At 43.2% G+C, this 24,173-nt stretch overlaps 1 protein-coding gene across 2 annotated transcripts in view; it reads left to right on the top strand.

Annotated features, from left to right (window-relative positions):
• Nucleotides 1-454: 454 nt before the first annotated feature.
• The window catches only part of LOC106580797 (protein phosphatase Slingshot homolog 2), a 35,043-nt gene continuing 11,324 nt past the window's right edge, over nt 455-24,173 (top strand). The window contains exons 1-2 of one of the 2 annotated variants that reach the window (XM_014162232.2): nt 455-714; nt 6,588-6,631. In XM_014162232.2, coding sequence (XP_014017707.1) covers nt 652-714; nt 6,588-6,631 — 107 coding nt within the window. In that variant the 5' untranslated portion in view covers nt 455-651. Of the gene's footprint in view, nt 715-6,587; nt 6,632-16,330; nt 16,881-24,173 lie in introns of those variants that run through there. The other variant, XM_014162231.2, reaches the window with a different exon arrangement.

Consider the following 24,173-nt stretch of genomic DNA (forward strand, 5'->3'; position numbering starts at 1 on the left):
AGGACCGTATTATTTTCTTCCAACCTTGCCTGATTGAGTCCAGCATGGTTTTGCTGCGTTCATAACAAGTGGGAAACTTGGAATATACTTGGTCTACTTGTAAACTGTGAGAATGGGATTGTTGTGTGCATTCACATGCTTTGAACTCGACTGACAAATGTCAAACAAGTTGTGTCAACCATAAACTACAAGTACAGCTGTCATGCTTCCAAACAAATTCTGGTGTTAAAAAGGCACAATAATATATATATTTTTTTTATAAATTACGTTTTGTTTCATTTAATTGCCGAAAATGATGTTCTCGAAGTAATTTCCTTAGTATGTGACGTCAGAGTTCAGCATGTGGGAGAAATCGGAGTTCAGCGATTATTTCCCATTTGTAATTACGAGTTGGCGGGCCGTTCAATTGGATTTCCCCCAGTCGTACACTGGTAATTACGAATGTACGAGTTGTTATGAACGCAGCATTAGACAATGTCGTTTGACAGCTGGCCAGTGGATCGCATGCGCCAAAAGACGCTGCTGAATGAATAGGAGGGAAATCACCAACGACCCAATAACCTCGGGCGCCTTGCATGTCATCTGCTCAAATTATGACCATCTCGCCGCCTCTGCTTTCTCTAACAAAGATATCTGTTTCCTGGACCTTGAATGGCGCTGGTCACCGTTCAGCGTTCGCCAACACCCAGCGTTAGCTCCAGTCCCTGCCTTTCGGTGAGTTGTCGAGCTTGGTAGTTTGTCATAGCACGGGATTTAAGGCTCAATTCTACTGGTATTGTTTAGGGTGGATATAGCTAGCTAACAAGTAGGTTGTTGTCCCATGCGGTAGTTAGCTAGGGGACACACTTTTCACAGCACTTCGATACCGAAGTGACCTTTTCGTGGCAGGAGACTGAGGATAAGGTTAGGAAAAGAGTTAGGGTTAGTGGATATGGTCTCCTAACCTGCCACGAAAAGCACTTTGTAGCGAAGTGGGGTGAAACGTGTGTCCCAGCTATCTACACTATAGCTGGTTATGCCCTGCTTTTTTGTGTGTATGCGTTCCTAAGAAATTGTTAAACGGAAATGTTTTAGTTGTGCGTTGTGTATAAATATACACTTTTGACTTTTGCATGGACACAGTTAAACTTTCCAGTGTCCAGGGAAGTTGTCGCTTAGCTACCACAGTCAATGGCTGGCTGGCCAGCTAGCCAGTGAAGTTTCTCAACTTGTAGTTAGCTAGTTAGCTAGGTATAGTGACTGTTTTGCAATGCAAATAATTTCAGTGTATATCTGACCTGTTTATCCCCAAGTCAATTATATAAATGGTCTAAAAGAACTCAAAGAAGCCAACTCATCATAGCTTAGCTATCTGTCAGTGTCAATCTTGGTTGGCGAGTTTACCGGAGGCATAGCTAGCTGATAATAAATGTTGTACTCAGTCACTGCCATAAATGTATAGACAGTGGTGCAAAGTACTTAAGTAAAAATACTTTAAAGTACTACTTAAGTAGTTTTTTGGGGGTATCGGTACTTTGCTATTAATATTTGACTTTTACTTCACTACATTCATAAATAAAAAAAATAAGATTTACTTCTTACTCCATGCATTTTCTCTGACACCCAAAAGTGCTCGTTGCGTTTTGAATGGCTACCAGGACAGGAAAAGGATCAAATGCATGCACTTATCAAGAGAACATCCCTATTGCCTCTGATCTGGCGGACTCACTAAACACATGCTTTGTTTCTAAATGATGTCTGAGTGTTGCAGTGTGCTCCTGGCTATCTGTAAATAAATAAAAACAAGAACATTGTGCTGTCTGGTTTGCTTATGTAATGATTCATAATTTTAATACTTAAGTATATTTTAGTAATTACATTTACTTTTGATACTTAAGTATATTTAAAACCAAATACTTTTAGACTTTTACTCAAATAGTATTTTACTGGTTAACTTTTACTTTTTCTACTAAGGAATCTTTACTTTTACTCTATGCCATTTGGGTACTTTTTTTTTCAACCATTTTATTACAACAGACCTAGCCAAAACAATGTCATGGACTCTCACAACAGTTCCATATCAACTAGGCTCAAGTTATTCTGTTAATGTTTTGCATGAAAACTGGGTTAGTATGACATGGCTGTCCAACTACATTTTATGACCCGCACTGGGGAAGATTCCATATGACATATCGACGGTTGCCTGGCTGGCTGATATGCCTGCGGATGATTCCACATAAGGGTTGTAGCTAGACAGCCTAGCCCAGGGGTAGGCAACCCTGTTCCTGGAGTGCCTGACCAACAGCATTAATGGATCACTTCTGTGATTGCTTAAATTCAACAGCCCTATCCAGCCCTAGATATTGTTTGCATCCCAAATTACACTTTATTCCCTTTTGGTCAAAGTAGTGGACTATATAGGGACTAGGGTGCTATTTGGGACATATCCATTGAGGGCAGTCTGAGGTCTGTTAGCTAGAGAAAGAAAAATACTTCCTGCTTTGCTGTGACATCTCTCAGTGCGAGTTGTCAATGCCTGAATCACATTAGGCCAGTATAAATGGGAAAGAGGAACGTGAGAGATGAACTATGTTTCTCTCAAACAGCCATGAAAGCAATTAAAGCCAAGGTCAACACAGAAATGATGTGTTAGGGGCTCCAGAGTCTCCTGTAAGTGTTCAATTGGGTTGAAATCTGGTGGCTGAGACACACCCCCTTTAAACCCCCAACAACAGCCGCTGATGATGATTAAGGTAGACCCCCCCCCCACCGCAGGGCCTCCTGAGTCTAAGGCACTGCATCGCACTAGAGATCCGTGTTCGATCTCGGCCTGGACTGGGAAACCCATGAGTCGGCGCACAATTGACCCAGCGCCGTCCGGGTTAGGAAAGGGTTTGGCTGGCTGGACTGTCCTTGTCCAATTGCGCTCTAGCGACTCCTTGTGGCGGCCGGGTGCATGCACGCTGACTTCGCTCGCCAGCTGTACGGTGTTTCCTCCGACACATTGGCGTGGCTGGCTTCGGGTTCAGCGAGCAGTGTGTCAAGAAGCAGTGCGTCTTGCAGTGATGCCAACTTAGCAATTTGTTGCTACATTTAGCAACTTTTCAGACTACCCTGGTAATCTTTTCTTCAAACAGCACCTAGCAACAAATTTGGCTACTTTAAAATATTTATTTGGAACTTTTAGCTTTTGAAAAGTGACTCAAATGCTAAAATGCACTCATTTTCCCTCTAAATGACACAAAAACGATTTTCTCTGTCACACACAGTCACAACACACGTGCCTGGCTGCAAAAGTGCATTGTGAGTGACGTCAGCAGCAGGCGCTCAGCTTGTGCGCAGGCCAGCAGCAATTTCAACAAATTGCAAATCATTGTTGGCTGACTGCAGTAGTATGCATTCGAGACAAACCTAATGACTATAGTTGGTCACAAATGTTTGATCTTGAACAGAACTTACATCACTCAACATGTCTCAATCAAAATGATAATAAAACAAATCTAAACTAACATGTCAAATCATATTTTGCGTTGAGATGGCCAGTCAATTTGAGTAACATTATTGTGTATTCTACATAATGACACAGTTTTACGTATTGACGTCATCACGCAATAACATCACAACGTCATTTAGCAACAAATCCACCTGCCTCTAGCAACTTCCCCTGAAAATTGCTTAATTAACTCAGGAACCACACCTGTGTGGACGCTAGAGGTCGACCGATTATGATTTTCCAACGCCGATACCGATTTATTGGAGGACTCAAAAAAGCCGATACCGATTAATCGGCCACTTAAATATATATATATTTTTTAAATGACAATTACAACAATACTGAATGAACACTTATTTTACCTTAATATAATACATCAATAAAATCAATTTAGCCTCAAATAAATAATGAAACATGTTCAATTTGGTTTAAATAATGCAAAAAAGTGTCGGAGAAGAAAAAGTGCAAAATGTGCCATGTAAAAAAGCTAACGTATAAGTTCCTTGCTCAGAACATATGAAAGCTGGTGGTTTCGTTTAACATGAATCTTCAATATTCCCAGGTAAGAAGTTTTAGGTTGTAGTTATTATAGGACTATTTCTCTCTCTACCATTTGTATTTCATACACCTTTGACTATTGGATGTTCTAATAGGTACTTTAGTATTGCCAGCCTAATCTCTGGAGTTGATAGGCTTGAAGTCATAAACAGCACAATGCTTGAAGCATTGCGAAGAGCTGCTGGCAAACGCACGAAAGTGCTCTTTGAATGAATGCTTACGAGCCAGCCTACCATCGCTCAGTCAGACTGCTCTATCAAATCAGACTTAATTATAACATAACACACAAATATGAGCCTTTGGTCATTAAAATGGTTGAATCCGGAAACTATCATTTCGAAAACAAAACGTTTATTCTTTCAGTGAAATACGGAACCGTTCTGTATTTTATCTAATGGATGTCATCCCTAAGTCTAAATATTGCTTTTACATTGTACAACCTTCAGTCTTATGTCATAATTATGTACAATTCTGGCAAATTAATTATGGTCTTTGTTAGGAATAAATGGTCTTCACACAGTTCGCAAAGAGCCTGGCAGCCCAAACTGCTGCATATACCTTGACTGCTTGCACGGAACGCAAGAGAAGTGACACAATTTCCCTAGTTAAAAGAAAGTCATGTTATCAGGCAATATTAACTAAATATGCAGGTTTAAAAATATATACTTGTTTATTGATATTAAAGGCATTGATGTTTATGGTTAGGTACATTGGTGCAACGACTGTGCTCTTTTCGCAAATGCGCTTGTTAAATCATCACTCATTTGTCGAAGTAGGCTGTGATTCAATGAGAAATTAACAGGCACCGCATCGATTATATGCAACGCAGGACACGCTAGAACTACACATGGTTGATATTACTAGTTTAACTAGTGATTATGTTAAGTTTAATGCTAGCTAGCAACTTACCTTGGCTTCTTGCTGCCCTCACGTAACAGGTAGTCAGCCTGCCATGCAGGCTCCTCGTGGAGTGCAATGTAAGGCAGGTGGTTAGAGCGTTGGACTAGTAACCGGAAGGTTGCAAAAACGAATCCCTGAGCTGACAAGGTAAAAATCTGTCAATCTGCCCCTGAACAAGGCAGTTAACCCACCGTTCCTAGGCCGTCATTGAAAATAAGAATGTGTTCTTAACTGACTTGCTTAATTAAATAAAGGTGTATAAAAAAAATAATCGGCAAATCGGTGTCCAAAAATACCGATTGTTATGAAAACTTGAAATCGGCCCTAATTAATCGTCCATTCCGATTTAATCGGTCGACCTCTAGACTTAACCATAGGGAGAGGAGGAAGCTTGCGGTCTCTCCTCCACTTTGCCACTAAAACACCTTCCTATAGCAGCCTATTGGCCTCTGTTGCCTTCGCCATTGAAAAAAGAACGTGGGTGAAGTGTTTTGGAAAGTTTGTCTCGTTGAAGGGATGGGTTTCTCCCTCGAGTCATATTTCTCCTGTGTCACCATGTTTCTTAAATGCTTTTCTCAAATGTCATATGCCTGGCTGTGGCAGCGGGTGATTTACAGCACCTGATGTGTGAGGGTTTATGTCCAGGCCAAGGCTTTTTGATTTGCTCATGTTTTCTCTAGTTTGTGTGCCATCATGGTCGTGTACACAAGCCCAACAAGCAGAACTCTTTACATAGATTAGGCCTAATTGTAAGCATTTTTGTGTTCTTGAGTATATGTCTGGGGTTGTGTGTGTGTGTGTGTGTGCGCTCTTCTCCTCAATGAAGATACATTGGCTGGATCACTTCATCCCATCCCGTGTGTCTGCATAGGACATGGTGAATGTAGCCAGTGTGTGGTGCATTAGGCTTTATTAACCCAGTTCAGTATCTCTCTGACTAGGCGGGTGGGATCTGCTAGGGCTGCCTTGTCCAGGATTGACAGCCTGATCCCTGGGAGAAAGTTCCCTGAGTTTGGAGATTACTGGAGCAGAACAGGCTGGGATTAGGGTCTGCCTGCCTGTCTGTCTGAGCAGGGACAACAGACTGCCGGGCCTGGGTGGAGAGAGGGACACTTCAAAACAGGCCGGCAGCCATTTCAACCCTTATCTATTCTGCCTTGTTCTGGGTTTAGTGAAATATCACAACGGCCAACCCCATGACATGGATGAAAGTGGATATTTAGCGGCACATTTTAGCCGATGTGGAATTCATTATCCTCTTTAAAACAAGGTTAATTCGATCTTCCTCGGTGCCCGATGCAAAACGTGTTGCAAAATCTCCCTTGAATGGATAGCTATACACTTATGTCTAACAAGCCCAAATATGGACATCTTGTTTTGACTGGGTGTGGAATTCTTGTTCAAAAGGTCTGGCAGCATCACACCTCCTAATATTGCTGTAGTAGGAATCTGTTTGGCTCATTGTTAGTCATGAGACACTTGACTTGATTCCTATGCTTATCTCCTTGTTCAGGCCGGTTATTGTGAACAAGCAACCTTGTCTATTCATGTGACCGCAGCTGTATGTCTGTCTGTAAAATGTGTCATTACTATAGTCCGTTTATGGATACATTAGTGTGCATGTTGGTTTCTGACTGGTTCTCTGCTCTCTCCCCAGGAGGCAGACAGTGGTGAGGATGATCGTCGCTCCCAGCCCCGGAGGTAAGGCTAGACCATTACCAGTTAGCAGTAAAACAATCTCAAAGTCTTGTAATCGAACAACTATGATGTATTTTTGGGCATTGCACTGACAACCTTCCAGGCCCCGCTGAATTTCTCAATTATTGTTGTGTTCAGTGCCTGAATCAGCTGAGACAAATATCTGTCGTTGGACCTTTGGAAGCTCAGCTGTACTTCCAGCTACTGTCCACCAGGGAGAGTGTGTTGACAAGAGTATATTTGCTGTGTTGGCCGTTGGGTTGATATCAATACTGTCTCTTGGGTCAACTCAGCTCACATATACTGCTGCAGAATCAACTGACTCTCATTTAGTCTCAGACCCAGGCAGCAAAATGACCGACAGAGGGGTCGCAAGCAAACACAGGAACATTATAATGGCTATACATTGCCAGTTAGGCCTGGGCTGTTAAAAAGCACGCACACACCCGTGCACAAAACGAGTAACTGCATATCTCCTTTCAATTTACAGTATATCACACAATATATTTTCAAATCTTGAAAAAGACAGTTCTATCAACATGTAGACTCGCTCTTGACTAGCATCATTGCCAGAATTTGTATTCACACTTAGTTTTAGGTCATTACAGGAGAAGTGTAGAAAAGGACTAATGGTTGCCATTATGCATCTTCAAAACACTAGGCTATTTTGGAAATGCAAAATAGTTAGCCTATGTACCTATTTGGGTTGGTTTGTAGTACTCGTGTATGACTACTCCAGTTGTTTACTCCTGATGATCTATTTGCATGGTTGTATCTGTTATCTGTGTTACCAGCCGCTTGACGTCACTGTGTGTGTGTTTTTATAGAAGGACAAGACGTCACTACTGTTGTTGTTTCACTTGTCTTGGCAGTTGGGTTTATCAGTGTGGATCTCTTGGATTAATGCCTATTCATACAGGACATACTAATATTTATAGGTTATTATGGGTTAGCCTATAGGTTAATAGGCTAACCTATAGTTTATATGCCATGGATCATCAACTAGAATCAGCCGCGGGACGATTTATTTTTTTCTGGAGTGGATGGTAGGGGGGTCGTTACATAATTACATATAATTTGTAGACTGCAAATTGACCGCAAGAAGCCCAAACGTATGTGTTTGACTAAAACATAATTATTTCAAACCTTGCTTACATTTGTATGCGATCATGTGTCTCCCTATTATGCGTGGAACTTCTTGGGAAAAGATTTCTTCAATTAAAATCAATTGGAGTTAATTGTCTGTTTTTGTTGTTTTATGTCCAGCAATGAAAATTCCACAGAAAAGTGTGTATAGTGTATATACAGTAGCAGTCAAAAGTCTGGACACACCTGCTCATTCAAGGGTTTTTCTTTATTTTTACAATTTTGTACATTAACCTCTTACATCTAGACGTTCCGCTAGCGGAACACCTGCTCCAATATCCAATGATGGGCGTGGCGCGAATGACAAATTCCTCAAAAATACAAAAACTTCAATTTTTCAAACATGACTATTTTACAGCATTTTAAAGACAAGACTCTCCTTTATCTAACCACACTGTCCGATTTCAAAAAGGCTTTACAGCGAAAGCAAAACATTAGATTATGTCAGCAGAGTACCCAGCCAGAAATAATCAGACACCCATTTTTCAAGCTAGCATATAATGTCACAAAAAACAAAACCACAGCTAAATGCAGCACTAACCTTTGATCTTCATCAGATGACACGCCTAGGACATTATGTTATACAATACATGCATGTTTTGTTCAATCAAGTTCATATTTATATCAAAAACCAGCTTTTTACATTAGCATGTGACGTTCAGAACTAGCATTCCCACCGAACACTTCCGGTGAATTTACTAAATTACTCACGATAAACGTTCACAAAAAACATAATTATTTTAAGAATTATAGATGCAGAACTCCTTTGTGCAATCGAGGTGTCTGATTTTAAAATAGCTTTTCGGTGAAAGCACATTTTGCAATATGCTGAGTACATAGCCCGGCATCACGGGCTAGCTATTTAGACACCCAGCAAGTTTAGCCTTCACCAAAGTCAGATTTACTATTAGAAAGGTTTGATTACCTTTGGTGTTCTTCGTCAGAATGCACTCCCAGGACTGCTACTTCAATAACAAATGTTGGTTTGGTACAAAATAATCCATAGTTATATCCAAATAGCGGCGTTTTGTTCGTGCGTTCAAGACACTATCCGAAGTGTAAATAAGGGTCATGCGCATGACGCATTTCGTGACAAAAAAAATCTAAATATTCCATTACCGTACTTCGAAGCATGTCAACCGCTGTTTAAAATCAATTTTTATGCCATTTTTCTCGTAAAAAAGCGATAATATTCCGACCGGGAGCGGTGGTTTTCGTTCAAAGATAAAACATGGAGTCCCCTCGTGCATGCGCCTGAGTCTCACAGTACTGTGAGCAGCCACTATCCAAACGCGCTACTTTTTTTCAGCCAGAGCCTGCAAAGCCACGATTCAGCTTTTTGCCGCCTTCTGAGAGCCCATGGGAGCCGTAGGAAGTGTCACGTAACAGCAGAGATCCCCTGTAATGGATAGAGATAATCAAGAAGGCCAAGAAATTGTCAGACAGGGCACTTCCTGCATGGAATCTTCTCAGGTTTTGGCCTGCCAAATGAGTTCTGTTGTACTCACAGACACCATTCAAACAGTTTTAGAAACTTTGGAGTGTTTTCTATCCAAAGCTAATAATTATATGCATATTCTAGTTTCTGGGCTGGAGTAATAATCAGATTAAATCGGGTACGTTTTTTTATCCGGCCGTGAAAATACTGCCCCCTAGCCATAACAGGTTAATAATAAACTAACTCATGGAATCATGTAGTAACCAAAAAAGTGTTAAACAAATGGAAATATATTCGAGATTCTTCAAAGAAGCCACCTTTTGCCTTGACAGCTTTGCACTCGCTTGGCATTCTCTCAACCAGCTTCATGAGGTATTCACCCGGAATGCTTTTCCAACAGTCTTGAAGGAGTTCCCACATATGCTGAGCACTTGTTGGCTGCTTTTCCTTCACTCTGCAGTCCAACTCATCCCCCAACCATCTCAATTGGGTTGAGGTCGGGTGATTGTGGAGGCCAGGTCATCTGATGCAGCACTCCATCACTCTCCTTCTTGGTCAAATAGTCCTTACACAGCCTGAAGTTGTGTTGGGTCATTGTCCTGTTGGAAAACATGATAGTCCCACTATGCGCAAACCAGATGGGATGGAGTATCGCTGCAGAATGCTGTGGTAGCGATGTTAGTTAAATGTGCCTTGAATTCTAAATAAATCAGTGTCGCCAGCAAAGCACACCATCACACCACCTCCTCCATGCTTCACGGTGGGAACCACACATGCGGAGATCATCCGTTCACCTACTCTGATTCTCACAAAGACACACGGTGGTTGGAACCAATCTCAAATTTGAACTCATCAGATCAAAGGACCTAGTTTAATTTTGTATTTATATATGTATACACACACAGTACCAGTCAAAGGTTTGGACACACCTACTCATTTCTTTATTTAAATGTTTTTCTGGTGACAGTGGCTAGTTGACCAAGGAGAGTGATGGAGTGGTTGGTGAATGCCAGTTGTTGAACCCTGCTGTAGGGTGTTAGGATCTGGCTGTAGTACACATGGAACTGATAAACAAGGGCGTGTGTTTGTCTGAGTTTGAGTATCACTTCCCCTTGGCTTGGCCTAACGTCAAGTATTGTTCTTGTCAGTAGCATTTCACCTGAACTCTCAATCATAGGACCTTCATGTATTCATAACAACGTCAGGGTAATAATATTACATAGCATTACTTGATCACAGAGCTGATTGTTGTGACAAGCCTAACTGTACACAGTCATGGCAGACGCCAAGCTAGTCGGCTTGCATCAAAACAGCACTAGAAAGTCTGTTGTACTAACTTCTTATAGGCCTATTCAGCTATCATGGCTGTTTATGTTCTGTTCCCTTGTGTTAGTGTTATGACATGACTGTGGTGTTAGTGTTATGACATGACTGTGGTGTTAGTGTTATGACATGACTGTGGTGTTAGTGTTATGACATGACTGTGGTGTTAGTGTTATGACATGACTGTGGTGTTAGTGTTATGACATGACTGTGGTGTTAGTGTTATGACATGGTTGCGGTGGCGTTATGACATGACTGTTGAACTAACCCTTGCAATGTTGGGTCTTTTCTGTACATTGATTTAACTTGACTTCTGGTCAGGATTTAGTCTATTGAATTCTGCTAATGCAAGGTAGGAGTCGGAGTTCTCCATACCAGTACAGTTGGTGCTAGTTTGTAAACACTGGGTCCACCACTGCAAACTGTTGGGCTTCACGCTGAGAAGGAGCCAACATGACGTGCATTTGGCCAGCACAACCCCATAACAGAACATTTTAATGTCCATTATGTGTTGCACTGACTTCACCATTCAACTCCAACGCTGTAGGGCATGTGGGCTCAATTATCTATTAGGTAATGCTATGGTGATGGTGAGGTCATCCCCCCCCCCCCTCCGCCCTGCCCATTCAATGTCTTCAGATCTTGGACTATTTTGTCATTTGGATCCCTCTTTTGTCAATTACTCCCCCCATCTGCTACCCCCCCCGTTGGTTATATAACAAGAAGCCCAAATGAACTGTGTATTACATACACCACAAGGATTCCAGAACTAGAAATACATTGCATCTAATTGGATATCAGAAAGCTAGAGGCAACGTTTGAGGGGGAAGGTTGTGCTGTACTCTGTGTTCAATGTTTTGTCATCTATTCTGTGCCCCCACCCCCCCCCACACACACACACACACACACACACAGGAGAGACACGACAGCTGTTGTTCCCACGGCTCTGATTGAAGTGTAACATACTGTAATACATTCATCTGTGCTCTGGCTTTGCGACGTGTATGCACTGCAAGGAATGTCAAGGACAGCATACTTTCTAGTACAGGCCTACTTGATTGTCGTTCATAGTAAGGAGAGGGCTGTTGAGCTGCAGACCTATTGAGGGGGAGAAGGGATGGGCAAAAGGATGTTCAGGGTCTTTTCTCTGACCTTGTCTATTCATTGTTTTCAGTAGGCATTTCCTTTCAACTGCTTACTTCAACATGGCTCTGGTAAGATTTGAGTCGGTAGACACACTAATGTGCAGGGCCGTGCACAGACCTTTTCAGGGGGCAAAAATACACCAAAAAAAGGCTTTTTTAAAAGGTGTATGCAATCGAGCACACATCCATGCAATCTCCATAGTTAACATTGGCAGTAGAATGGCCTTTCTGAAGAGCTCCGTGACTTTCAACATGGCACCTTCATAGGATGCCACCTTTCCAACAAGTTAGTTCATCAAATTTCTGCCCTGCTAGGGCTGCCCCGGTCAACCGTAAGTGCTGTTATTGTGAAATGGAAACCTCTAGGAGCAACAACGGCTCAGCCGCTCAGTGGTAGGCCACACAAGTTCACAGAACGGGACTGGTTGCAACACTCACTACAGAGTTCCAAACTGCCTCTGGAAGCAACGTCAACACAAGAACTGTTAGTCAGGAGCTTCATAAAATGGGTTTCCATGGCCGAGCAGCCGCGCACAAGCCTAAGATCACCATGCACAATGCCAAGCGTCGGCTGGGATGGTGTAAAGCTTGCCTCCATTGGATTCTGGAGCAGTGGAAACGCGTTCTCAGGAGTGACGAATCAGGCTTCACCATCTGGCAGTCCAAAGGATGAATCTCGATAGGTGACCACATCTCAAGCCATGCATGTTTGAATAATGGGTGTGCACAATCCCAGTACGGGACAGACTTGGAAACCGGTACAACCGGGCATGCGCCACCTCTGTACAGGGCAGACCAACAGGTGCAACCAACGAACGGGGTGGCGAACTTGACGACACAAACCACCAAAGGAGAACTTGGCAAGTGGGAGGTGTACAGGTTGACTCCCATCTGTGTATTTGCCTACTGCTGCGTCTCTGATGTGGCTGTCAGAGCAGGTTATTCTGGATTTGGGTTACCCTATGCATTCCCATTACCGGTTGCGGGAAGGAAAGGAAATAGCAGCCAGCTAGCTGTGCAAACCGACTCAAACCCCTGGCCTGGAGTCATCGTCTTTCATTGCAGCGTGTTTTCTCACACCTGTCTGTCAAGGGGAACACCTCTCCTGGCTACCAGCACCACCCTTCAAACCTCAGCTGACAATTTTCCTGATCATATCACTGTTTTCCTCCTAACTCCGGGTACCTTAAGTGTCTCGTTTTTTTAGCCTTTCACTTAGGTCCCAAGGTGCTCAGATCACAACTAAATGGGCTAAGTGGTAGGTAAAAAAATAAAACAAACTTTAGCTTGACCGGGCATGCGTTAGCCTGCCCTGTGGTTGGCCTTGTAGTGTTCATGTCCAGGTCTGTTACTAGCCTACACTAACTGCATCACTAAGTGTTCTGGCTGGTCTCATTTCAGACCTCCTATTCCTCCAACTAGCTCCAGTGCAGCAGGCCTATAGGAAACAGCTGCTCACTTTGTAGTGGAGAGCAGGATGTTAAGGGGTAACTTGGCGTACACAGAGACCCAGTGGCTGACTGCAACACTTTGACCCTTTTTTTCCCCCTGCTAACTCTCATTCAAAGAGTGAGAGAGTGACACAAGCCATTGCGCAATCGGACCCACATGTTGCCCGCCCGCATGTCAGAGCCTATTACCAGAGACAAAACAATGTGATTTAGTAGTGGTCTAGCCTATTAAAAGAGGTCCAAAACATTCTGTGCCACATGACTAGCACAGATGCTGGTCGCACAGATGGTGTTTTGATGCGTGTTGGTTGGTTTAACATTGGTTGAACGTTGCCTGCTATGATGACCCAATGGGTGACTGGTTAAACCTCATAACCGGAGAGGTTTGACTGGAATGGAGGAGACCATGTGACGATACCCTGTAACTGAAGACACCCAGGTATGTGTGTGTTTCTACATCTCCTAGCCCCGTCATGTTATTCTGAGTGCACGAGAGGAGTCAAGTGTTACACACACACACACACACACACACACACACACACGCTTTGTAAACACAGAGTGTAACCATGTCCCATGCTGTCGCGGCCAGCCTTATCATTTTTTCTTTGGCCACTTAAGTTGTATAACTTTAGGAGGGCAACTTGCGTAGTAGCTGCCTGTTTGTGTGTACCTGCAGCCTGTGTTATGTAGTGACTTGGGTAATGGTGGGCCGTGGGGACTGGAAACATCAATGGAGTGTTTTGACTAAAAGCCCTCTGATTTGAGCCCCTGTCGTCAGGTGTAATTGACTTCTGGCGTCTGACCTCTTCTACTCCAAGCCTCAGGCAGCACCACATTTGCATAATACAGCCTATAGACCTCCATGGGGGAGCATGTGAAACTACACTGGCCGCCACCATTTGAAGCTTTCCAATATGAGTGAGGCCAAATGACCAAACAGACTATGGCCTGTTTTTATAAGGTGGACATTTTAGCCATGTAGGCCTAGCCTATACAATGTTTGTTTTGGCTCAAGCAGACCAGGAAGGAAGTAAAGGACAGAGGAAGAGCTGTGTTCTCAGAACCGTCATGTTTGTTGTGTACACGCATTACCGCTTTCATTCTTTTTCCAAGGCCAGGTCGTGTTAAGTGAAATTCCAGGACTGGCTTATATTCGTTCGGAGACGAGGGACAATGGGGAGCAGGAAGAGGAGACTGAGCTGTTGACTTTGTTGGGACTCATTGTAGAGCAGACCTTAAATACTGTACGGTTGCCTGCCTTGTTTGTACAGTAGTAGTACAAAGACTTAAACACACTAAAATAGCTTCCATAGAGTCTGCTTTGTCACCTGGCTCTTGTGATACTGTTGTGATCAGTGGTGAAGATCGGTACTCGTACTTCAGGTCTGTACTCCAATTTTAACTTCTCTCATGGACTTTTGCATATATCACAAATGAATGTCAAAGTTGCACCCTTATCTCAAGTCTGGAATCGGCACAAACCTAAGTCGAATTAAGAAAAACAAGTACATTCTTGTTAATAACAATCCCTTAACTAGCTAGCCTTTATATGACATTGGGTGCTTCTAAATTGTATTTCCTTGACTCATGTCCTCTTTCTTCCTTGCCGCCTCCTCAAAACACATTGGAGGAGAAGGTCCTAGAGGAGGAATCTGACTATCTCCTCAATGCATTTTGAAAAGGAAGCTAGGAGAGAGGACGTAAGGAGAGAGGACGTAAGGAGAGAGGACGTAAGGAGAGAGGACGTAAGGAGAGAGGACGTAAGGAAACACAATCGAGATTCATCTATTGGAGCCCAAATCCATGTGAATGATTTCACCCCCAGTGGAGAAGTCAACACGGGTCCCTCGTGTAGCCTATTTACACAACTTCATTGACCTCTCCCTTTCCTATTTAAACACTGTATATTGCTTGCCAGTCTGATCCAGATAACAGGCCAACACATGAGTCTGGCTTTAGATATACAAAACAACTATTTTGTAATGTTTAACACTGGGGCAGTTAAGTTACAGGTGTGGTGCCAAATGGTTGATGGCCCTTTTCTACTGAGATGCACCCCATGGACAATGTGTCTATAACATAGGTTTATTACATAGACTTTGGTTTGTCTGCAGCTGCCAGGTAGAAGTTTTGTACACTTGTTTCCTTACCGACACTGAGTGCCTGGTTTTCCTCATGTGGCCCCTGGTCAATGTGCGAATGAGCTCCCACTCCATGAACCATATGAGCTCCCATATGATATATATCCCATATGATATATATATATATACCATGGCTCCCATATGAGCTCCCACTCCATGAACCATATGAGCTCCCACTCCATGAACCATATGATATAGTTCACCTTCTTATATATGATCAGAATGGCAAAGGTACAGCTCATTTTGCAGTCTGTTCCCAAATCCAATTTACTGAGTTCTTCAGCTGTGTTATTTGAGACTTTGTCAAGTTGCTGTCTGGGTGTGCTCAGTAAGGCAAAGCAGTGTGCACGAGCACAGTTCCAAGGAGAGTCAGTTGTTGGTAAACACCGCTGTCACAGAACATGTGGTTGCAATATGTATGTACAGCTCTGCCAAAAAGGAATGGAACTGCTTGAGTAAATTAGGGATACAATGTATATTGTAAACAGGTGCTTCCACACGGGTGTGGTTCCTGAGTTGATTAAGCAATTGACATCCCATCATGCTTAGGGTCATGTATTAAAAAAAGCATAAATGATGTAAACCATATGCCATGGCCATCTGTCACCAGATCTCAACCCATTTTCACACTTATGGGAGATTCTGGAGCGGTGCCTGAGGCAGCGTTTTCCACCATCAACAAAATACCAAATGATGGAGTTTCTTGGGTAAGAATGGTGTCTCATCCCTCCAATAGAGTTCCGGACACAATGTAAAATATATGCCAAGGTGCATTGACGCGGTTTTTGGCTCATGGTGGCCCAACGCCCTATTAAGACACTTTGTTGGTGTTTCCTTGATTTTTGCAGTTACCTGTATGTTCCATCTGTACTTTTACTCTTTACTTCAACACCTCCCTGTACTTGTCAGTCATCACATTATATGGCTGTGTCTTGCGCTTCCACAAGCTTGTCCCTGAAGAAGTGCCCAATCTGTTGTGCCTCATTGTCGCTCTCCCCTCGTCTTTCAATTGGGACATTCTAAGCATATGTCAGCAACTCCTCCCTCTCACGAGTTGAGTTTGTAGCTCCTGCCGGTGTCCGGTTTACAAGTTTAAAGCTTTTACAGTAGGACGGACACGAGTGCTCTTCATAGACAAATATTGATTCTAGTTCGTTTGAAAAATCCTACCGCTAGATTAACTCCGTACGGTGTTACAGAATTTGGAACAGTCTTGCAATTAGAGGATACTGTACTTGATACACAGTAAAAAAAAAAGTTTAATAATTGTATGATAGGCTTAACGTTTTTTATTTTACTAACAGTTTAATTTATTTTCCAGCTGCCTATTTTATAATGCCGCGAAGGAGATAGGTCGACAAAACATACTGTCGAATATCTATCGGATTCGTTGTTCTAATAAGTTTTGACCATGGTCGGAGTGGAGTGAGCCTTTTCGAAGGTATTTGGCGTTATCGGTCTGCTGTTCCGTGGTCCGGTCATGACTCTCGGTAGTGTCTCCGCTACCGGGAGCTCGGCGGAGGGCTGCTTCTGCTCCTGCTGCGGAGCGAAGATGATGCCCTACTTCTCCGACAACGGAGTTGTGTCTCAGAACCAGATCAACCAACTGTGAGTTGTACATTTTTGTTACGAATATTTTTGTGGTTAAGATTAAGAACATTTCTCCGCTGGATTAATTTCCCAATGTAGTGGGTATGCGATATGTATGAATACATTTACGATTTATTTACTTTAGCTCAGTTGTCAATAGTCTGACGTTGCAACATTATTGTGAAGAAATTTGACACATTTCTGATAAAGTTGTGACAGTCCATCCTGACTACATGTATTTCCCGATAGTGACGTAACAGGATGTAAGTAATCTTGACAGCTTCCTCTCCTGGTTGAGAAATAATGGCACAATGGGTTTCTCCTTGATCATTGCGTGGCGTGAGATCAAAATCATCTACCTGGCTGTCTCCAAACTGGTCTGATGAATCCTGTCGGTCAGATATCCATATAAAGCAACAGTCTGCTCTATGAACTAATGCCAGAGAATCAGCCTGCCAGTCTCACTTGACCCCCCCCCCCCCCTCCTGTCAGTTGCATAGCTCTCTTCTGTGTCCTCCAAGCCTCTAAACTGGCTTCTCCAGGCATATGGCAGTCCCTTTTTAATTTTGCCCTTCTTTAATAGCACATAGAAATATATTAAATCAAATTGATTTATAGCTTATTTTCAATTATATTTTGGCTGATGTGTTTTCTGATTTGTTGTATTATGTCTCCTAAGAAAATATTCTATAGCCCATCCATCCATGTTTTTTGAGTTGAGGCTCTGCGCTCTGAAGCTTGCAGCCATTCTAACTAGGCTAATCGTCTGAGGTGTTCTTACCTGGGCCTCTGTATGAAACACTGAGGACTGTCGTCAGGTCCAGGTGGCTGGCTAGAGACTGATTTGATAGCAGGCTTGTAGTACAGGTGTGAACATAATACAGGAATGATTTAGAACTCAGCCGTTAAAGAGAGCGCTTTGAATACTAAGAAGTAGCCTACCTGATGAAGGGTAGGTAGTGGGTTGTATTTGTATGTTTGATTGTTGTGTAGGAAGGCACTCCAGTAAGGGCAGCTGTATTTCCAGGTGTAAGTCCATCAGATGATTTAAGTTTAGTCATGCTGTTAGTGTTAATGTTGGAACTAGCCTAGACACCCTTGCTCCAGAGTTTTAGTCTAGGCCTACTGCATGTTTCAGGGCAGTAGCAGTCCATCAATACGGACTTGATCAGTGTTTTGGATGAACCAATGTTATATGCTTGAATCAAAAAGCCCATATCTGTGTTGCAAATACCGTACCATCAAAGCTGCAATGGTTATACATGGTCTGGACAGCCAGTCATTGTCACAGGGGAATGTGATAAAATATATGACTGGCAATGACTGGCTGTCCAGACCATGTTACACAACACATGTTGCCCCAGACTGATTTTGTATTGTTTGACCATTGGCTCTGATCAGAGGCTTCTAAATGAAGACATGCAAATGAATTGTTTGCTGTCCATATACTCAATTTGCACTGGTGTCTATGGCTACATGGGTAGTAGTACTACTTATTTGCTTATGGGGGAGATTAGATATCATTGGGTACTTCAGGAGTGGATGCCTTGTATTTCCTGACTCACTAGTTCACTGTGTGTGTGTTTGACAAGGGCTGTTGTACTTTAATATATGGCCTAGACTAGTTAGTCATTTGAATAGCCTAGACTTTGTCTTAATCTGAAAAACACACACATGCATGCACACACTCTCTCGCTGGTGCACACAGGTACTTGTATGCAATAAACAGCACCAGATGTAAGAAAGCCAACTTCTTAGTTTTGGAGGAAGACTTTGGTCAGGTTTTAGTATGTATTCTCTTAGCCTTTTCGGGGGTGGCTATATGACGGCATCATGGCCTCCTTTCCTCGACCACTCTGTCAAACCGATCCAGAAATCAATGGTTTATGACTGTATTTACAAACCAATTTTGTTATTGGTGTGCAACCATGTTAGAAAGAGACAGAGAAATGTCTGTGTGTCAAACACTTTGTTTAACCATGGGCTGGGCTGATTACAGGTTTACAGTGTGGCTACCTGCTGGAAACCTGAAATCCCAAAGAGGTGTTGTCCCACTAATTTAGAATACTACCCCACTTCGCTGTACATCACACACACACACACACACACACACACACACACACACACACACACACACACACACACACACGCTGCGTTACTGTTATTCTGGGGGAAAGTGATTTTAAGAATATGAATCTGACTCGCTTTGTGTAGAGATTGGCAGCCACACAAGGAAGCCAGATTTAGTGTGTGTCATTAGTATTCATAACATCGGTAAACATGAAATGGAACGGGAGACGTGGATGTTGGTAAGAGATGTTGTAGGTCTGCTTCATCAGCAGTCTAGTGAGACATTACCATGATGGTGCTACTAGGGAATGGGGATGTGACAAATGTACCATTGTTCTTAATGTTTAAACTGCAATTTTTTTCCCCCTATCGTTTAAACAATAAGAGAAATCATAAAATGACGTGAATTCATAATTCAGATATGATCGTTCTTGTGACTGTTCTCTGCTGTGTCCCTCTCTTCCGTGTTCTCAGTTGTCAGCACACGGGACTTCATATCCCACTTCTCGTCAATGTGATGGCTCGTTGTAGGGATGTATGACAGCAATCCTACAATCCGTTGTTAACGCCACGTATGGTGTTTGAACGCTCGTGCTTTATCCTTTTACATCTAGATGTTCCGCTAGCGGAACGCCTCGCCAATATCCAATGATGGAGCGTGGCGCGAAATACAAACTCCTCAAAAATCCCAAAACTTCAATTTTTCAAACATATGACTATTTTACACCATTTTAAAGACAAGACTCTCCTTTATCTAACCACATTGTCCGATTTCAAAAAGGCTTTACAACAAAAGCAAAACATTAGATTATGTCAGCAGAGTACCCAGCCAGAAATAATCAGACACCCATTTTTCAAGCTAGCATATAATGTCACAAAAACCACAGCTAAATGCAGCACCAACCTTTGATCTTCATCAGATGACAGTCCTAGGACATTGTTATTCAATACATGCATGTTTTGTTCAATCAAGTTCATATTTATATCAAAAACCAGCTTTTTACATTAGCATGTGACGTTCAGAACTAGCATACTCACCGAAAACTTCCGGTGAATTTACTAAATTACTCACGATAAACGTTCACAAAAAACATACTTATTTTAAGAATTATAGATACAGAACTCCTTTATGCAATCGCGGTGTCCGATTTTTAAAATAGCTTTTCGGTGAAAGCACATTTTGAAATATTCTGAGTAGATAGCTCGGCCATCACAGGCTAGCTATTTTGACACCCACCAAGTTTGGCACTCACCAAATTCAGATTTACTATAAGAAAAATTGGATTACCTTTGCTGCTGTTCGTCAGAATGCACTCCCAGGACTTCTACTTCAACACCCAATGTTGTTTTGGTTCCAAATAATCCATAGTTATATCCAAATACCGGCGTTTTGTTCTTGCGTTCAAGACACTATCCGAAGGGTGACGCGCCGGCGCGTATCGTGACAAAAAATTCAATATTCCATTACCGTATTTCGAAGCATGTCAAACGCTGTTTAAAATCAATTTTTATGCGATTTTTCTCGTAAAATAGCGATAATATTCCGACCGGGAGACGTATCCGTTCAAACACTGACAGAAGAAAATGGTGTCGTCACATGCACGCGCGCACCCGTGTTATTGTTCTCAGATCGACCACTTTCCAAACCCCCTACTGTTTTTCGCCCAGGGACTGCAAAGTCATCATTCCCCGTTCTGGCGCCTTCTGAGAGCCTATGGGAGCCTTAGAAAATGTCACGTTACAGCAGAGATCCTCTATTTTCCATAAAGAGACTATAGAAGGACAAGAAATGGTCAGAGAGGGCACTTCCTGCATGGAATCTTCTCAGGTTTTGGCCTGCCATATGAGTTCTGTTATACTCAGACACCATTCAAACAGTTTTAGAAACTTTAGGGTGTTTTCTATCCAAATCAAACAATGTATATGCATATTCTAGTTTCTGGGCAGGAGTAATAACCAGATTAAATCGGGTACGTTTTTTTATCCGGCCGTGAAAATACTGCCCCCTATCCTAAACAGGTTATACTTGCAGAACAATCATTGTATAATTTCTCCATGTAGGCCGTCACGGTTTTTGACATGGCGTCTTGTGGTCTTTGTTCTAGGCATGCTATCAGGACAGTGAAGGGGACATCCTCTACCATTGTCTTTGTTCTAGGTCTGAAGGCCCCTGCTGATCACTTCCCCAATATAGTTTGAAACTCATACACAGTCCGTCAAATTATGGCAGAACTATTCTGACTACGCTAGTGTGTTCTGAATCACCACTATGGCTGTGTCCCAAATGACACCCTATTCCCTACACATTGCACTACTTTTGACCAGAGCCCTGTGGGTGCAGCCCCTAACTGTGGAAATATCGAGTGTGGCTGTATGATGGTAGAAAGAGAGCCACTCTAGACTAGACTAGAGCCACGTTAGCCCTGATTCAGGTCTATGGGCAGCAGAGGGCATTGAGGCCGAGTCTGAGGCGACACACAGGAATTTTGCCCTGGCTGACATTTTACTGTGCAGACATGTAAGGGAATACTCTCCTCTTCCCACAGGCAGACAGACAAGTGGGGACAGGAAGGGAGGGAGGGTGATCGTTTGGCATGCAGCACAGGGCAGTACTTGTTAGGGTACAGACACAATCATCACTATGTAAGGGGCCCTTCTCTGATAGCCTAGCGCCCCACTCTCCTCCCACTCCCAAAAAGACGTGTGGGGGACTGACATGCCCCCTCCCCTCCCTGTACCTGCCCATATTAGTTCCACTCTAACTAGGGGAGAGATAAATATAGGCCCAGGCTGCAGAGGCCTGGCCGCCTTGGCCAGCGCTGCTGAAGGCTCTGGGTTCAGCCCAGAAAGATAAGGGCTGTGGTGGTGGGGAGGGGGTGGGGGTGGGTGGATAGTAGGGCTGCATTCTAGTACTTCCTACAGTACAGATTAGGCAATGAGAGACATGTGCACGCACACACTCACTCGCACACACAGATGTGAATTAGTGAGCTGTTTAAATACAGAGCAAGAGTAGCCGAACGGACGAGGGGAGATAATTATGCCAGAGACCATGAGAGAGAGACCCTAAGAGAGAATGAGTTACAGGCCAAGGCTAAAAAAGAAACTGACAACTTGTGAGTGTTTCTAGAGCTGGATTGAAGTTGGAATCTCGACGACTCAGAGTTTCCTAGTAAGTGCAGTCAGGCTCGGGACCAATTCCGGTGAGCAGACCTAGCTTCCTCAGAGCTGCATCACAAGGACAGAGGCATTCAGTTAAAAGTACTCAGGACTATTCTGAGAGGAGGAAAATTCCACATCAGTACCACCACCTACATCAAACTCCAATCAACTGGAATGAAGATGGGGCTCCAACGCTGAAATGTAAGAAAGCAGCCTGTGTTCAAATCAAAACTACGGCTGCGTCCCAAATGGCACCCTATTCCCTACACGGGGTGTAAACGTTTAAAACATAGGGATTGTTACGGTTAACAAAAAATCCCAAAGTATTTAAAAAAAAAAAATTAAAAAATGTAAGTGCATTAATCACAAAACTACCACTAACAGGTCTCGATCATTATCATGAAAGGGAAAAATTCAACAAAAATCTAATGCAACAATTAGGGATGCACAAGATTTCAGGTGAACATATTGGAATCGGACAATATTTGCTAAAAACGGCAAAAATCGTTATCGGCCCGATGTTTAGTTTAACGCCGATGTGAAAAACCCATGTCAAAGCTGACATGCATACCTATATAACGTAGGTACATGACAATGACGCCACGTGCAACACAGCATTCCTAACCTAGCCCACAATGTCTGCTGTGTGGATCGAGCAGTCAACAAGTCGAGCAGTCATTTGAAAGAGTAAGACATTTTCAGCGAGACAACTCAAAGGTGAAATCCATTAACGCCAAGATGATGGAATTTATTGCCCTTGACAATCAACCGTTCTCTGTCGTGGGCGATGTTGGCTTTGCGACTGGTCAAGCACCAGTACACACTACCAAGTTCGCTGTTTTTCAGACCTCAGTTGTTGTGTGGGTAATATTTCACATTGGAACCAGTTACACCTCGGTGTTCTAACTAGCTAGTGGACAACAAATGCCCTCTTTGTCTACTGATCTGACTGTTGGGTTTATCTGACACAGTAAAGATGCACCTGAAGGGGATTTAATGTGCTTCATTTGAATGTGAAGTACAGTGGCTGATCAAGGCAGTCTAGGCTGTAGTTATTTATAGTCATTTAGAAAATAACAATATATTTTTAGCAACAGTAAAGAGCCACTTGACAGTGATGTATGTCTGACTACCTAGTTTTGGATTCCTACGCTGGCAGGAGGTGCAAAGCTCTTCGCTTAGGGGTCAATGTTTTATACTTGACGATGTGTCGCTGTCTGTCTGCTGGAGCTCTGTCCTGTCTGTCTGCTGCCTGCTGGACCGCTGTCCTGTCTGTTTCTGAAAGCTACTCCATCGTTTTCAAGCGTCTAGTAGCTGAAGAGACAAGGTGAATCCTATACTCTCACTCACATATACTGTACACACCATGTGAGGTGCTGCTCTCCTCCTTCCTGCCCTGTGTGGGCATGTGTTACACACCATGGTTCAGACATGATTAAACACAGCTGTACAGCAGGGGAGAGAAGTTGAGTCAAACAGAGCGTGGTATGAAGAAAGAGGAAGTGAGAGAGGTATGAAGAAAGTGAGGGATGCTGAAGTAGGAGGAAACAGCTGGGTCAGGGTTGAGTGGGTCAGGATGGGAAAGGAACTCAACCCGGCCCGAGTTTTCGCTTTGTTTTTCTTTCTTCTTCTGGTCCAGGTTCTGTGTCCCCTCACTCCTCAGATTGTACAGCGTCTCTTGCACGTCTTCCCCACTCTTCTGCTATTCGGCTGATCGTTGCTCATTTCCCCATCCCGCGTCTGTTTGTGTGGAAGGACCGGAGGACACAGACGGGATGGTACTGAGACTGTACCGCCCAGTCAACCCACGCTAGATGTGATGGTGTGGATATTGAGCAGTACTCAGGGCAGGGTTGTTACAGAAGGTTTAGCCTAGTAGCAGCTCAAGACACACTTCACATGGGGGTCAATGAGGTCCTTTGTTTTGGTAGCCTAGGCCTATATCAGTCACCTGCCACTTTTAGTCTTCAGTAGGTCTCCTCGCCCTCTAATGAGACAAGGTAAGGTCAGTGTGCCACCATGTGAGATTCTGTAGAGTATATATTCTGTGCTGTGGAGATATAGGCTACCCGCTCGTGT

This window comes from Salmo salar, chromosome ssa20, assembly GCF_905237065.1.
Source record: "Salmo salar chromosome ssa20, Ssal_v3.1, whole genome shotgun sequence".
Taxonomy (NCBI): domain Eukaryota; kingdom Metazoa; phylum Chordata; class Actinopteri; order Salmoniformes; family Salmonidae; genus Salmo; species Salmo salar.